Here is a 15,580-nt window from a genome sequence, read left to right on the forward strand (position 1 = left end):
TTACCGGACATAATTTTACATATCAATCTGTGGATGTCGAAACCCTTTTCAAATTTGAGTCATGACTATGCAATGGACTATGCCGTGACCCTGACACGCAGACGAACAATATTACGGAACGATGTTAAAACGTCGGGGTGCTTACTTACTGCGCTGTGTACAATGTGACCTTTACATGCACCCGAACAGTGCGATGGAACGATGCTGAAACGTTTTGGGGCGTTTACTTATTGCACTATGTACTGTGTAACTTTGACATGCACCCGGCCGAACAATGCGTTGGAACGATGTTGAAACGTTTTGGGGTGTTTACTTACTGCACTATGGACTATGTGACCTTGACATGCACCCGAACAATGCGACGGATCGATGTTGAAACGTTTCGGGCTGTTAACTTACTGCGTTCTGATTATGATGCAACAATACTGACTAATCTTTTTTTCAAGTGCTCATGCCTATAAATAGGACTCCGAAACGTAATATCAACGTTCAGAACGTATGGCAGTCGTTGTGGGGCACGATGATATAAAAGGCCCAACACATTTTTTTAAATTAAGCGATTTGAGCTGTGCATGTCATTTCTACGGAGAGAATTTATCGATCGTTAGTTTCAGTAGAATCTATAAGGTCTGGACGCTGAGTGCTACGCCGTAGACTTCTACAAATCAAGCCACGAGTACGGCCAGAGAGACGAACGTTTGTCTTGAAGTTTCAGCTCACCATGGCACCAAATGAGAAACATAAAGGATGTGCTCGTGGACGCAAGCCTCACCACGACCACCATCATCATCGTCGTCATCACCACCACTCTCCCCCTCCTCCACCACATCTAGGCTTCCACGGCCCGCCTGGCTTCATGGAATCCCACCCGTGGCCTCATTGTGATCCCCGCTTCTCGCATCATCACCATCCTCCGGGCCACGAGGGATTCTTCCATGCTCCTCCTCCTCACCACCGATTTGGAGGGGGGCGCCACGGCCGGAGATGCTGGCCTGACCCACGGGGAAGCTGGTGGGAGGATTCCTCGGACGAGGAGGACGGAACAGACCCATCCAGAGATGATCATCCAGAGAGGTTCTTTCCACGGCCCGGTGGCAGACATGGGTGGGCAAGGGCGGATCCAGAACACAATTTTGGGGGGGGCCAAAAAAAAAATTTGGTCCCCCCAAAAAAAGTGGGTCTAAAAAATTACGGCGTGGGGTTCGGGGCCCGTGAGGGCCCCGAAAATTTTTTGGATTCTAGATGCTCTGTGGTGCGATCTGAGGCAATTTCTGACCACTTTAACCAATTTTTTTTTAGGAAAAGATGGTGGTGTACTCATTGCCTGCCTTTATTGCGATGTCACATTAAAAAAAAAAAAATTGGTTTCGTTTTGGGGGGGGCCATGGCCCCCTTTGGCCCCCCCCTGGATCCGCCCTTGTGGGTGGGGAGGATCTCGTGGATTCGGTCGTGGCATGTGGGGTCCGCGCGGTGGGGGAGGTCGCGGTGGGGGCGGTCGCGGTGGATTCGGTCGCGGAGGCTTCGGTGGTCACTTTTTCGGACCGAGTTGTGGTCCCCCGCGTCACGGATTCGGTCTGGCATCCCAGCTACCATTCGGCCATCACTGGTTTGAAGACAGCGACAGCAGCAGCAGCAGCGAGGATGAGGCAGCGGGCGCCGACTACAAAGCGACTTTCGACCTCGGGCAGTACAAGAAGAAGAACATCATCGTCAGATTGGCTGGCAGGCATCTCACCGTGGGAGCAAAGGGAAAAGGAAGTCAAGGTCTTTCTGACCAGCGTCCGGAAAGCTGCAGGAGGTACTTCGTGGAACATCGCAACCTGCCGAAGAAGGTCGACGGATGCCGAATGACTGCCATCTTGAATTCAGACGGGTTGCTGACCGTCAGGGCACCACCATGCGACGAGTCTAATGACGAAGACGCAGGAATCTGCGAGCGAGAGGTCCAGATACAAGACGAGGTATTCCAAGCAGATGAATGCATGGATGCTGATGTCGACAGACAGGGCCAAGACAGCGAGAAGGATGAGTAGGAGACTAGTCAAAAGATATGCTGATACCTAACCTGTCTTAGTAACACTGCTTGTCGTTTTTAATTGACAATCTTGTAAATATTCAAGTTCGCAAGGTGTACAATTTTAAAGGGGTTCATTTACGTTTGCAAGGAAAGAAATTTGTTTTCAAAAGTACTTTTTGGATAACCATTTTTTACAGTTTTGGGGAATCTTATACGAGTAGTACGTAGTACATTCAAAGTAGTATATTAAAAACAAAAGGTAGTCATCTGTAAAACGCATATTACCGATTAACCACCGTTTAATACCACGGATTTTTTTAACCTCATCGACGGTTAACGATTCAGATTAGATTGACCAAAGTTCTCTTCGTGATATATTAACTCATGCTGTAAACTATTTTGAAAGACAAAACATCACGAATTGTAATTGCTAATTAGGTTACTTAGCTTTTTCCAATACAAAAAAGAGAGAAACATACTGGATGGAAGAATGGCAGTTTTAGGCCAACTCGATTTGTACTTGTAAATAATTATTGATCAAGTCAATCAGATTGTGTCAGTTCTTCTTATTGATGCTGTAAAACGCTATAGAAATTACCCCAGTGTCACAAATACTGAATAAAAAGCTCACTCAACACTTATTGTAAATAGATAAATTTAAAGGTGTAATTAAGTCGTGATATGGCAAGCATTGTATGTTGGATGTAAAATTGCGTCGGTAAATGGTTCAAATTGCGAACCCTTGTGAGCAGAATGCTAAAGGGTTATTGTGTATTATGTTGTAATCGGCTCTCTCATATTAAGGTTGAGGGTCATACTTCTATTCCAAGTACTTTTGAGTTATAATAAATCCTTTTTGTGCTTTATAATTAAGGTTGCTTTATATTCTGAAATATGTTAACAGTTAAAACAGCACATTAAGTTGTTTGTTTTTACATTAAAATCGGTTTATTACTCGATTATTTAGCTTTACTGCTATTGTCTACAACTCTAAATACAATGAGCCAGTGCCAAAAACTTACGAAGTACTAATATGAACAAAAAGGTGTATTCATTATGTGCGGTATAGATTAAGAAGAAATAGTTTGTGTATTTTATATAATAAAGTAAATTTCCGAGATCCTTACCAAATCTATAATTTACTTTATGTACAAGATTATTCGTATTGAGAAATAAAGACAGAATATAACAAAATCAGTAAATTGAAGTATACAGAGGTGTGATATTATTCTGTTGTGTTCTTTATCCCCCCCCCCCCCCCTCAACCCCCCCCCCCCCGGCCTCTGCCTCCCACATTATAATTAATGGGAAAACTTAAAATATACAAAAATACAGAAATAAGATTGTGGGTGTTTTTAAATTGTTATTCATCGATTTGATATTAAAGAATTTGAGTTGATGGTCTTACGGGTTGTCCACTATACCATTGATACAACAAACAAATAAATACAATTTCCAATGCACTCAAACTATAGGAATTGACTAAAAAAAATTAAAAAAAAATTTTAAAAAATGCCTAATCGACGACAGGTGCACGTTTGACTGCTAATTTTTTAAAAAGAGGATCTAATCTCCGGGAAACTGAGTATTGTTATCTTTCATGATTGCGCAGTGATATAAAATTCCAGGGAAGAAATGAGGGCGCTTTATAACGACACCATTTTCTGGGTGTACACAGATTTAAATGGGAGGTTATTAACGTACATTTAACATGTTGCATATAATTAAAAAATCACCCTTTACACAATCTTTCATTCTCCGATTGAGGGTAAAAATTACTCAGTTGCTTCGATGTACGTTTAAAACTCTGCTGTTATTGCCCCAGAAATGGCGACAATACAGCGCCCTCATGCGTTCATAAATTACAACCAATCGACGAATTTTAAATTAGTATTGCAACCGAGGCTCTCAGTGCTAAGCCATTGTATGAATTGAGGACCTTTTCTTTTTAATCCTCTCAACAAAAGACAGCACCGAGGCCCTTGGTTTCAGCGGCAATTTGAAATTCGTCTATCACGCACTATATTCTTTGTTCACAAATTTGTGTCCTCGATTGAGATATAAGTGCCACCAGTATTTCCCTCCCCGTTTGCCGTTGCCTTTCCCTCCCCGTTTGCCGTTGCCTTCCCCTCCTTCTCCCCAGCCCCTTTCCCCTCCCCAACCTGCTCTTCCCCCTGGTTGTTTTTCCGGGCCATATACGCCTCCATGTCCGAGTAGTGAACCTGGTAGAGCTCCCTCATGCCGAAGGGGACGAGGCGAGAGTAGAACCATGTGCACAGGAACACGGCGGCGATCAGCATGGCCAGGATGATGGCGAAGGACAGCCGAGGCCCGAAGGCCCCGTACATCTGCCCTATGTAGATGGGTCCGATGATGCGGGACAGGGAGCCGGCCGCGGTCAGGTACCCCATCATCTTGCCCTGAAAATGCAAAGTCAAAAGTGGGGGAAATTGTGACTGGGGCCATTTCCCAAACTTCCTCGCCTTGATCTCCGACTTCGACTTTATCCTATATCTTGAGAGTAAACTATATGAAAGACTTTCTTGTCCAGACAAAAATGTAGTGCCAAACTTTTGACCTCGTGTTAAAGGATCCGGTGTAGTGTGAATTTAGATTTCTATGAAATACGGACTCGCTGCTAGTATTGCGCATGCCTAAGTGAAGATAATTGATAATTTTTTTGTCAAGCACGCAATTTTCTTCATCATTTCCATCAGTCTGATTATCACGAAAGCCTTTTAAAAAAAATTAGCATAAAACAAGGAGCTGACATTCGCTCGGGTTAAGAAGTATACAACGGGCCTCTTACCTGGTTCTTCAACCCGAGCACTTTGGAGTAGATCGTGGACGCCATGATGAAGCAGAATCCGTAAGACACGCCCATCGACAGCAGGAAGCCAATCAGATACTGCGAGATGTAAATCCTTGGCGACCGGCAGCACCACTCGTACAGCTCCCAGCACACGCCGTAGGTCAGGTTGCTGGTACCCGCGTCCACGGGACCGCTGAGGATGCCCACGGCTTGCTCGCCTCCCGCCCCCTGGATCGAGAACGGCTGGTGAGCGGACATTGACAGCGCCCCTGCGGGTTCGGCATCGCCGCAAATCTCAGGCCAGGGGTTGACCCCACCCAGATACTCGTCGAATAAAGCTGGAAAATATGACATAACATCGTTGAACTTAAGTCCTTTACTTATATGTTGATTATGGAAAAAATGCAGTAATCTATATTGAAGATGATGCTTTACAACTTGGTGAAGAGGTAACCAAAATGAACATCTTCAACACTGAGGCAACATGCCTTATTCGTGAGCTATCAATCTTTTTTGTCAGAGTGAGGCAAACTGAGCGAAGAGTGTGTTTAATCTCGGAAGAGCAGATATTAAGATGGTTCAAAAGATGGGTAAATTTTCATAGCAAACCGTATCTCGTGTTTTGGAAACCAGTGATGAATTTGGGGACCACGATCTAAAATAACCTCGTGAGTGAGGCCCATCGCATCCTGACTTTCTTTGGAATTCACTGGCAACTCAGTCACATCATCAAACTTAAATATTAACTAATTTTCATCGATCGCCCAACCGATTGAAATGATTGATCGGTTGTCGCGAACCGTACCTTGATTTTCCTGAGCCGATATGTCCGAGAGGAACGTGTTTCCCCACGGCAGCATGACGAAGATACCGATGGCGGCTATCACGAAGCCCAGCAGGAAGATGGCTCGCTCGCTCATGATTCTGTGTACGATCAAATCAGGCGATCGTTACTTAAATGATACTCGGAACAATAAGCATTGGCATTTGTCGTTAAGAGGACAAAAGAATCATGCAATAACCGCATTTAGTATTTGTGACCGCATTCAGAGGGGATAATAAAGTTGTATTTGTTGACAAAGATGATTTCAATGCGGTTCTTCGTAGCAAAGTAAGGATGAAATGATAAACGTGTACACATTATACCTTATGATTACTGAGTGCTCATAGATTTTTTCGAACTCTGATTTACTTGTTTTCAGAATTGAACTTCGGTTGCACTATATTGTACCGATAACGTTTTGGAGCCGGTAACGGTGAACGCTAAAACCATTTGTGATAAAGAAAATCTTCTTTGTCCTACTTTTCTCCAGGGCCTACCATTACACAGACATTATGCATACACGATGTTCACATCCAGATGTAAATGTTTGTAAAGGAGTTTTTATCATAAAAGATGCAGTGGCTATCTGGACCTTTTGTGGGTTTGGCGTGACGTCATACACGTTTAGTATAGCGATTAAAACATTGAGCCTCCTCACTTACTTACGAAAATAATTCTTATTCATTTCATCTACATCTTATCTTCAAGGATAAGTAAAATCTTCATTTTTGGCAATCTAACTTACTTTTTCAGGGGTTTGAGAAGCAGCACGACTATGATGAACTGGAAGGCCACCGATGCTAGCAGGAGTCCCTGATACAGGATGGCCTTGTCTTGGATTAAACCGTACTCGTCCATCACGAGGGCGGTGCCAACACTAATAAAAGGTACGCGTTATCAAAAACACAAAAATAATCTCCTTCTAAGACATCATATGCGAATTACTTTTATACAGTCATGCAATCACAAGTCTTCCAATCCAAGTCAAGTTGCAAGCTTTTCAGATGATCTGTGACGGAGACGTTCCGGTTTCATGGTCATCCCTTGTTACTTACGACCTTGTCTTGTGACTGTTTTGTGATTGAATTGTGATGCTCTGAGATTGTTGAATTACCCAAACCTGAAGCAATGCTCTGGTATGATCAATGCACTGTGTGATGCTGCGATAGGAGTTAAATATGCATAAGCTTTGCCAAAATTTTGCTGAAACTTTCAAACTTAACACTTTTGTTGTTGCAACTTGTAGGCACTGAGATCCGTGTCAAATGGCGCCAGCCTTCAGCAAACAGTCAAGTCTGAGAACAAAATGTCTAACCGATCTCAGAGGTCTATAAGATATTTATGATCACTTCCATTTATGACCACTTCCATGAACTGATGGTTAGTCATCAGTTTCGGGACGATGGAACCAATGGAATAGAACTGAGTGTTAACCGATATTTACACGATCACTGGCTCAACAGTGAATGTTTAAAAGTGTTGGACTTGGACTCACGTGTCGAGTGCAGAGAAGATGAATGACGTAACGCAGAAGAGGATGTTGATAACAATGACGGCCACGACGTCCAGCTTGGCTCCGTCTTCCTCGGATGACTGGCTCCACTCGCTAGCGGTGCTCCCTCGTTTCTCACCTGTATAGAGACAGAAGCTTTAGATTTGAATACATTTGAAAAAAAAACACTTCGCATTCGAATATTCCTCTAGGGTATTCCTTCCACCACTAAACTGAACAGTTCTTCATTGTCTTCCTTACAGATGTCTTCAGGATTGTGAGCTACACACTCTAAAAAAAATATACCTTGACCGGGATTCCGGGGTCTGTTTGGATGGACACTTTTCAGGTCAAAATTGACACAATTCCGGGTCCAAACACTTCTCTGACTCATTTCTGGGTTAATATTACCCGGAAACCTTGTTCGATCTCACCAGGGACCTTTTAGAGTACATGCCCTCCTTTTAGGAATCCTTGATCATGACCGTCCAAGATCAACGTGGTCGGAACAACTCGGACGGCCTAGCTAGATTGACTGCAGGTGAAATGAGGCTGAATAGGACGCCGGCACAGGAGATCGGCGCGACGGACCTAATGCTGTCTATGCAGATGAGTGAGTGATTTCATCGCCAGAAATGATTAGTAATAATAACCTACCGTCTCCACTGTTGTGATTACTGTCTGCGGTCAGCCCGTTGACAGCCATCTGTATCTTGTCCGCATCCTCCTTGCTGACCAGGTTGTCTCCTGCTTTGGACTTCCTCCTGGCCTCCTCTGCCTTGGCGTTCAGTCTGTCAGCCACCGGAGCATCCTGAGAGGGGAGAGAAGTGAGAGAGAATTACGAACTGACAATCAACGTGACGACGACGAAGATAATTGCAATGACAACGGTGACAGTTTAATGATGAACTATTTTAAAATGACAGGGGTGATGCCTTTATTGACAACTGAGGTTTCGATATTAAATCTCAGAGACCAAAATGAAAAAAAAGACCAAAAATACAATTAAAATAATCAAGTGAGGTGAGCGAAAAGTGTCTACAAAGGGGGAATCTGGATTTACCTTGAATTTGACGGCCAGCAGAGCGATGTTTCCGACCCCAATCACGGCACTGAACAAGACGGGCACTGAGTACATGTTGAGAAACGCCCAGCCAGGGTAGCCGATGGTTGCAAAGGCAGTTTGTAACACTACAGAGGATAAGTGAAAGAAAATAGTAAGAGTGTCAACACCATTGACTGTTGTGAAGTATTTCTGTCGGTTGCTCCTGTCGTAAATGTTGGTGTATTGCCCTACAACATTATAATGTGTCCATTATTGTCATCACCATTATTGACGATTACGCAGGACCCGAAAGATGTGTGCAAACAGATAGTCATGATATAGGAATATTGTGGATCTTCCGGCTTCGGCCACCGTAGATGTAAGGTCCCCTGAATTGGGACTCCTGTTTAGTATGGGTCCATGTACTACTTCGGGAACATCAAATATGAGTTAGGTTTGGAAACTATAAGCTTCTTAATGATTCTGAAACGACATATAAATACCGAAGCCCGAGATGAAGACCAGGTTTCAAAACCTCCAACTGTGAATGCAGTTATGACTGTAGTGACAAAGAAAGTTACCCCAAGACTCTCGAGACCAAAAACAAAAACTTACGTGGTCCGGTGATGTAGCCGATTGAGATGCAGGCGCTCATCAGCGCCACGGCGTCTGTGCGTTCACGGACGGTGGTAGCTGAGGCTACGTAGGTACGTCCAAGTGCAACATCACCTACAAGGGGGAGAAAAAGGTTTTCAGCAACATCAACAGAGACAGACAGAGACAAACTGTCACGCTCCAAAAAAATGAACATTGAATCTCCTCCAAAGATGAAAACACACGTGTCAAGAAAGTTAGCCTATACGATATACAGCTACGATTTAAGCTGATGACTTTTTTGGAAAAGCCTCTGCGTAGGCCTAATGGAACGAGTTGGGTCGAGTTTTATCAAGGTTGTAATCGAGACATCACAAGACACCACAAGGCACCACAAGGCCTCTTGGGTCATCCTAAGTCAATCACAAGACGTCACAAAACATCACAAGACATCACAAATCAATCACAAGTCATCACAGGTTATCACGAGTCAATCACAAGTCGTCACAAAAATCACAAGGCATCACGAATCAATCATTATACATCACAAGATATCACAAGGCGTCACAAGTCAATCACAAATCGATGACATGTCATCTAGTGCCGAATTTAGTGTCAAGCTATTCAAGCGAGCTGCGACAAATGTACTTCGTTTATCATTCCTGTCATGTGATCCGACTTGGCATTTAATCATTTTGACTCGATAACCCTTCGATGGTTGGTATGTAGGTCAGCTTGGCCAGGAGCGATTTTGCCAAGGGGTGCGTTTGCAAGCACGTATAAAAAAAAAATATGTATTATTTATTATAAAAATGCATTCTTGCTTTTCGTAATAGGTTCGTGTTGAGAGGCTTCCTTTTGATGGACACGTGCGATGTCATTGGCTAGAATTTTCTGATCTACTGGGGAGGCAGCAAGTTCTGGTGGATGACGAATCATCGAGATTTTTTAACGATTTCGAACTTACCGGCACCGAGACCAATGAAGAAGCGGCCGGCCATCACCACCCAGCGGGCGTTGTTGGGCACGAAGTCGGCGGCGAAGTAGACCAGGTTGCCGATGAGGGTCAGCCCCGCCGAGTAGATGAGGGCCCGCTTGACCGACTTGAAGTAGTCCGCCCACCAGCCGAAGAGCAGCGAGCCGAAGCACTGGGCCAGGCCGAAGGACGCCACCGTGAACCCCAGGAAATTCGTGGTGCTGGTCGAGTCCACCTGAAATTACAAAATAACAACATTCAAATTGCGAAAAAAGTCTTTGCTGTAAACAGCTATATAGTGGACATGTATCTTCATAATTATCATTGTCGTTTGTGTCAATTTTGTAACAAAGTTTGCCTTGTGATTTCACATTGTGATGATTGTAATTCATGTCCATTTAGGTTTGTATATTTTACATATTTAATGTCAGCATGCATGTAATCATTTAATTTAGGGCTTACCTGCTGTAAATACGGCCACACGGACGGGAGAATCAAAGAGAAACCTGTTGGGGATAATGCCATAATAATATTGTTAACATTACAGCGACCATTTCAAAAAACACAGTGAATTGGCACTATCATTTTTTTTAATGTGAAATGAAATGAATAGTGTGTATAATTCTTTTGAAATGATGTCAGTTCTAACATGGCTTATATAGGTCTACACTTTTGCACAAAATTAAAGGGTCATGAAGTGAATTTTTCTTTCTACTGTTCTCAAATGTATGAACAATATTTTACATCACTTTTTGGTTAATGTTATTGGCTTACTGCCATGTAGGCCCTACTGACACAAAAAAAAATCACCAAAAGAAAAGAACATTTACGACAGAAAAATATCCAAAATTCTGGCAACTTTTGGTGTTGAAGTAGCTATCATATTGAGGTTTCTGCCCGGAATGACATGAATATGGAAATTGTCATCAGTTTGAAAACCAAAAAGGCACCAAATTACCCTTGGAAATGGCAACACAAAATTGAAAATATGGTTAAATGGGAAACAAAGGTGCATCTTCAAGGATTGCATTAAACAAATTACATTGCATGGGGCATTTAAGTATAGCTCCTGTGGCCTAACTTGAACAGACTTATGTTGAAGTCATGACACAATTTTGGTTTATCCGATGTAACAATCGATTACAGGGCAGTTAATGGAGAACAAAATGGATTAAAAAGCTCAGTCTTTTTTGTGTGAAAGGTTTAAAGAATATAACTTCACCAAAACTGTTTATAATATACTGACCGGTTCCTGATAGGAAGACGCAGAGGAAGACAATGTAGATGGAAGTCCATCTTGAGTCATATTCCTTGGACGTCTCTCCTGTCTCCTTCATGGTCTCTTCCCTGAATCGAAAGAAAACCATCCTCAAAATTTGCCTCATCGTTCGGAATATTCTTGGCACACAACACAACAGGTTGAGTAAAAACACGAAACACAATGTGGGGACCATTGTTTTAGTGAAGTTCTGTATGTAGCACTTTCAAAGTCTAGAATATGAAAGCCCAATTCATAAGCTTTCTTTTAGTACAGGAATCATTCAAATCACTCATTCCGTAACTTAAAAAGTACATAAGTGATTTGAATGATTCTTGTACTAAAAGAAAGCTTATGAATTGGGCTTTCATATCCTAGATTTTGAAAGTGCTACACGCAGAACTTCACGTAAACAATAGTTCCGATATTTAGGTTTCGGTTTTTTTTACTCACCCTGTATGTATGAAAAAAAGTGTGGATCCGATTTATCAACAAGGAATTGTGATTTTGGGCATCTTTTGTTAAAATATACTATGATGGAGATGTGCGAGTTAATATTACATATTAAAAGGTACTTACTTTTGTAGTTTTTTTCTTTGCCTGGAATAAAGTAAGAAAGAGACCAAAAAAGATATGAAATATTTGTCTGCTTCTTCTATTTAATTACATAATCGTATGCGAATCCGGCTCAGATTGACGGGGAACCTGAAATGTTCTTTAATGGCCGTTTTGAATAAACACTGTTCAAAAAAAATACTTGTAATTGTTGAAAGAAGATCTTCATTAAGGAAACATTTCTTACTTTCTTGAGAGTTTCTTGCCTGACACCTGATCGATCTCTGGCAGCGGTTCCTGGTCTGGTACCGGGGTCCCTTGTGTGGGCTCGTAGTACTCGGCAGCCAATGTCATATCGGCACCTATCTGCAAAAATTCACATGAATTCACATAATAATGCGAGTTGAAATGCATAATCCGCTAGCCTCATTCTCAACAGTATACTGCTGAAATGTTTTATGGTTGTTGCTCACTGTAAATTAGTGTAACTCACTTCTCGATGGATTGCGAAAACAGTTTTAAAAGATACATTGTAATTATTTGTACTTGATTAGTCACTAAGGCGACAGTGTAACTCACTTTTTTAATGCTTTTTCATTGTTTTTAGTGCTACAATTTGTCCTTTACACATTTAAATAAAAATAGGAAATTGTTTCTCATGTGTATTTATGAAAATATAAATTGCCTCATCACTTTTGGCAATTCTTCCACCATATTGAAACATTTAATGGATATAACTAAAATTGAGATAATTTAATACCAATTGTCCTGTTGGTTAATTATGGTTGGCCTATACGACGCTTTTTACCCACTAACATTTACAACGTATAGTAGGCCAACTGCCATTCCTCATGCGAAAGGAACAGATTTATCGCAAGTTGTGATGATTATGAAGCAGAATGAAAGAAGATGTCTGGTACCTTTTCTGCCATTCTGTCCAGTACACTGGGAGCCCGCGACCGTCTACTGTCGGACCGGAGCCTGCCGACCGCCAGGTGATGCGACGGGGACATGGCGGGGCTGTTCGGGGCGCTCATTGTGACTGCCTCGGTAAAGTCAACTGTACGCGGAAGAATTTGAACACAGTTTTAGCAGTTAACTTTGAACACAGTTTGAAAGGCAAATCAATTACCTTTTTCCCTATTTTTTCACAGTCGCCAACGACAAGCGAAAGACCACTCAATATGGCGGCTATACAAAACAACACAAAACAGAACAAAGGAACAAAGGGATCTGCCGAAATTTCACTTGAATTTAAATAAATCTTCAGATTTAGAAAATCCGGATTATGGCAAGGGGATACACAATAAGTTGTACGAGGGAAGAAACTTTAGGAATATTTCATCGTACCAGACCTTGCATTTGAACAAAAAAAGTTGTTTTAACTGTATATACATGACACCATAATGTTAAGTTCAACACCACATTTCATTTACGTTTGCCGCGTAAGTAACCAGTTTATCCTTACGTTTCAGTTTCTTAATATCATTGAACTTAATACTTTTTTCACTTTAAGATGAAACAAAATGTTTCCTTTAATTTACATGGGGACATTAATGTGCACATGTTCTTTAACAAAAGACAACACAAACTAAGACAAAGACATTTGTTTCAAGTATCAAGTTTGCGGTCACAATATTTTGTATATCATCATCTCAGTCTAGACAATCATCTCACCTTTTCCGAGGATTTCTGTTGTGTTTCTTATCTTCGTTTTACTGCCGCCGAGTTGTTCCAGTAATTTCCCTACCGTGCCATAAATTCCCAGCGTGTCAAAACTAATTCAAGAGGTGTTATTGTTCTCATTAAACCACCAAAGCGATCGCTGACAGTCGTTATAATGGAGAATTCTATTCATAGGGTGCGGTATATATTGAAGTTGTTACCGAGATAATCTTTGATGCGGTGATAAGGATATTGTGGACTTTGCTCTCGCCCTGTGAGATGATGCGGTGAGGTTGTAAAATAAAATGAGCCGACACACTCGCGCGACTTACGTACAGACTGGCTCCTGTCAACTACCAAAATCCCTTATTTTTTATCACCCTTAAGAAAGAGACAGTGTATTTCAAAACAGTACTGAAATTAACACGCGACTCTTGGCAAAACTTATAATACATTTGTAATGATCTTACAGGGTCAGTAAATGAGGCATGTTTGGGTTTAGAACTAAATAATGTCAGTATAGGCCTTTTTGCAATAAATTATTGCGGGCAAAATCCTAGTTGAGGAATATTGGTTAATTGCTAATTTTCTTAAACTTATTCAAATAAATATGAATAGATTATGTTTAAAATACGAAAACTCGAAACAATTACAGTCAATTGACCATACCCATACTCTTGACGGTATATGAATAACATTATGCTATTAGAATTTAAATTAAAATGGTGTTAAAGTTTACTTGTTTATCATGCGGTTTACCTTCACTTAGAGTTCTTCGAATGACCTTTCCCTATTAGTGTCACCGGATTCCAAGAGTTCATCTTACTCTGTACACGAATAGCCAGAATTTCACCATTTCTAAAAATGACCTTCTGCTATCTATTTATCGGCCTTTTTGCAATATTTTTGTTTGAATTATCAGTCGATTACGTAACCTCTATTTGCCTTTATGATTCGGGAGTTCTAAACCGCAAAGGATTACACGGGGATATTATTCTTGGCACAGTAAACTTTACTGTTGCATTCGGGTGATTGGAGGTTACGGGGCACTACTGTCCTGCTATGTGGCAGCTACGAACCTCCACCTTATTTACAATAAAAAAAAAATCTTAACATCATCGCAATTGGTAGAACTCGATGAAACTGCTTTAAATCTACTTCTTTCGTTTAGCAATTGAAAAAAGACCTTAAAAACGTGCCCAGATATATATTCGCTACTTTCTAAAACATAAAAATAGGTAAACGAATTTGACAAAAAAATATATAAAAATATCTTGATAGGCCTATTTGCACAAACACATTATTCCTTTTGCACTGCGTTGCAAAATGAAGAATCGCCGGCGTTCACTTTCCTGGAGATAGGAACATTATCTAAACCATTCTATAATGTGTTTTTTGGGGTGATTTAAAACCTGAAGTTGAGCCCTGCAGTTTCTTAAGGGGCGGTAATTTTTGGGTTACAAAAACCACATAATAATTTATCACACTCTTCTTGCGATTTTGTTACAGATAAATGGGGATGTCCCCTTAATTCCCCGCTCCAATTAGGCCTAACACTTATTTATATCCATGAATTAACGTGAACAGCCTGCCGTTTTCAGTTGAAATGAGACCCCGGAGTAAATTAAGGATTTCTCACTATGTAGGACTCAGGGGTGGCTGAAGGAGGGCTAGAACCGCGAACTTTTGGCTTAATTTGATTTGGCAGTCCCAATCTATGCTGGGAAGCATCGACTGCTGATTCTGATTACTCTCCATGATTCTGCTAAAATAATTATTATCATTGAAAGGTGATCAAAGTTCATACATTGCATGGATGCAATATAAACATTAGGCAAACTTTACTCACAGTGTGTACATCATGTTGATAAATCCTAATCTTGAACTCTCACCTACATCATGTTATCGGAAGCAATTCTTCAATACTTGCCGACATTTATTTTCAGATCAGTGCCAGCAGGTCGGGGACACTCTCATCGAGCCAATCAGCAATTATCAGTGATATCACTCAAATTTCGCTATCCCAAAAAGAAATCCCTTGACGTTAGCCCCGGGCATTATTCAACCTCCACCCATAATGCAAAGCGCGTCCCCATGAACACAGTTTCTTATTGGTCAAAGTTTATTTCAAGCATTTTGATAAGCTTGATAAATCTAACTTCCTTTGGATGTAAAAAATATACCACAGGTCTTGTGAAAAATTTTCAACATTTGTCTCCATCTCTTCAGAGTACGTACATGTCGCGTCGGCTGATTTTTTTGTAATTTTTTTTTCACCAGCCCTTCTATCGCGCGCCCTCATGTGTTTGTAACAGCGCCCTCAACAGTTAACACGTGGTGGAA

The 15,580-nt window shown here is 41.4% G+C and overlaps 2 protein-coding genes across 2 annotated transcripts; one reads left to right on the forward strand and one right to left on the reverse strand.

Annotated features, from left to right (window-relative positions):
* The first annotated feature begins 489 nt into the window (after nucleotides 1-489).
* On the forward strand, nucleotides 490-3,219 carry LOC119727424. Its single transcript, XM_038199291.1, has 2 exons — nucleotides 490-1,104; nucleotides 1,424-3,219. The coding sequence occupies exons 1-2, from the start codon at nucleotides 722-724 to the stop codon at nucleotides 2,031-2,033; spliced, it is 993 nt and encodes a 330-aa protein (XP_038055219.1). The 5' UTR covers nucleotides 490-721; the 3' UTR covers nucleotides 2,034-3,219.
* A 157-nt stretch (nucleotides 3,220-3,376) lies between these two features.
* On the reverse strand, nucleotides 3,377-12,632 carry LOC119727423 (major facilitator superfamily domain-containing protein 8-like). The gene is made up of 14 exons (XM_038199290.1): nucleotides 12,493-12,632; nucleotides 11,820-11,938; nucleotides 11,597-11,617; nucleotides 11,006-11,106; nucleotides 10,222-10,265; nucleotides 9,751-9,994; nucleotides 8,805-8,918; nucleotides 8,208-8,335; nucleotides 7,802-7,955; nucleotides 7,148-7,283; nucleotides 6,398-6,529; nucleotides 5,635-5,753; nucleotides 4,827-5,167; nucleotides 3,377-4,437 (listed from the first exon to the last, which is right to left on the reverse strand). Exons 1-14 carry the CDS (start codon nucleotides 12,607-12,609, stop codon nucleotides 4,051-4,053), a joined length of 2,157 nt encoding a protein of 718 aa, XP_038055218.1. The 5' UTR covers nucleotides 12,610-12,632; the 3' UTR covers nucleotides 3,377-4,050.
* Between the last annotated feature and the right edge of the window lie 2,948 nt (nucleotides 12,633-15,580).

The sequence above is a fragment of the Patiria miniata genome, unplaced genomic scaffold, assembly GCF_015706575.1.
Source record: "Patiria miniata isolate m_02_andy unplaced genomic scaffold, ASM1570657v1 HiC_scaffold_20, whole genome shotgun sequence".
In the NCBI taxonomy this organism is placed as follows: Eukaryota; Metazoa; Echinodermata; class Asteroidea; order Valvatida; family Asterinidae; genus Patiria; species Patiria miniata.

Bases quoted from the DNA above. Each gene is read 5' to 3' on its own strand.
- LOC119727424 (XM_038199291.1), top strand. From the start codon at position 722: ATGGCACCAAATGAGAAACATAAAGGATGTGCTCGTGGACGCAAGCCT. The intron at 1,105-1,423 runs GTGGGCAAGGGC...CCGCCCTTGTGG, and splicing joins CGGCCCGGTGGCAGACATGG to GTGGGGAGGATCTCGTGGAT.
- LOC119727423 (XM_038199290.1), bottom strand. From the start codon at position 12,609: ATGAGCGCCCCGAACAGCCCCGCCATGTCCCCGTCGCATCACCTGGCG. The intron at 7,956-8,207 runs GTAAATCCAGAT...CTCCCCTCTCAG, and splicing joins TGCTGGCCGTCAAATTCAAG to GATGCTCCGGTGGCTGACAG. The intron at 6,530-7,147 runs GTGAGTCCAAGT...ACCTTTTATTAG, and splicing joins ATCTTCTCTGCACTCGACAC to TGTTGGCACCGCCCTCGTGA.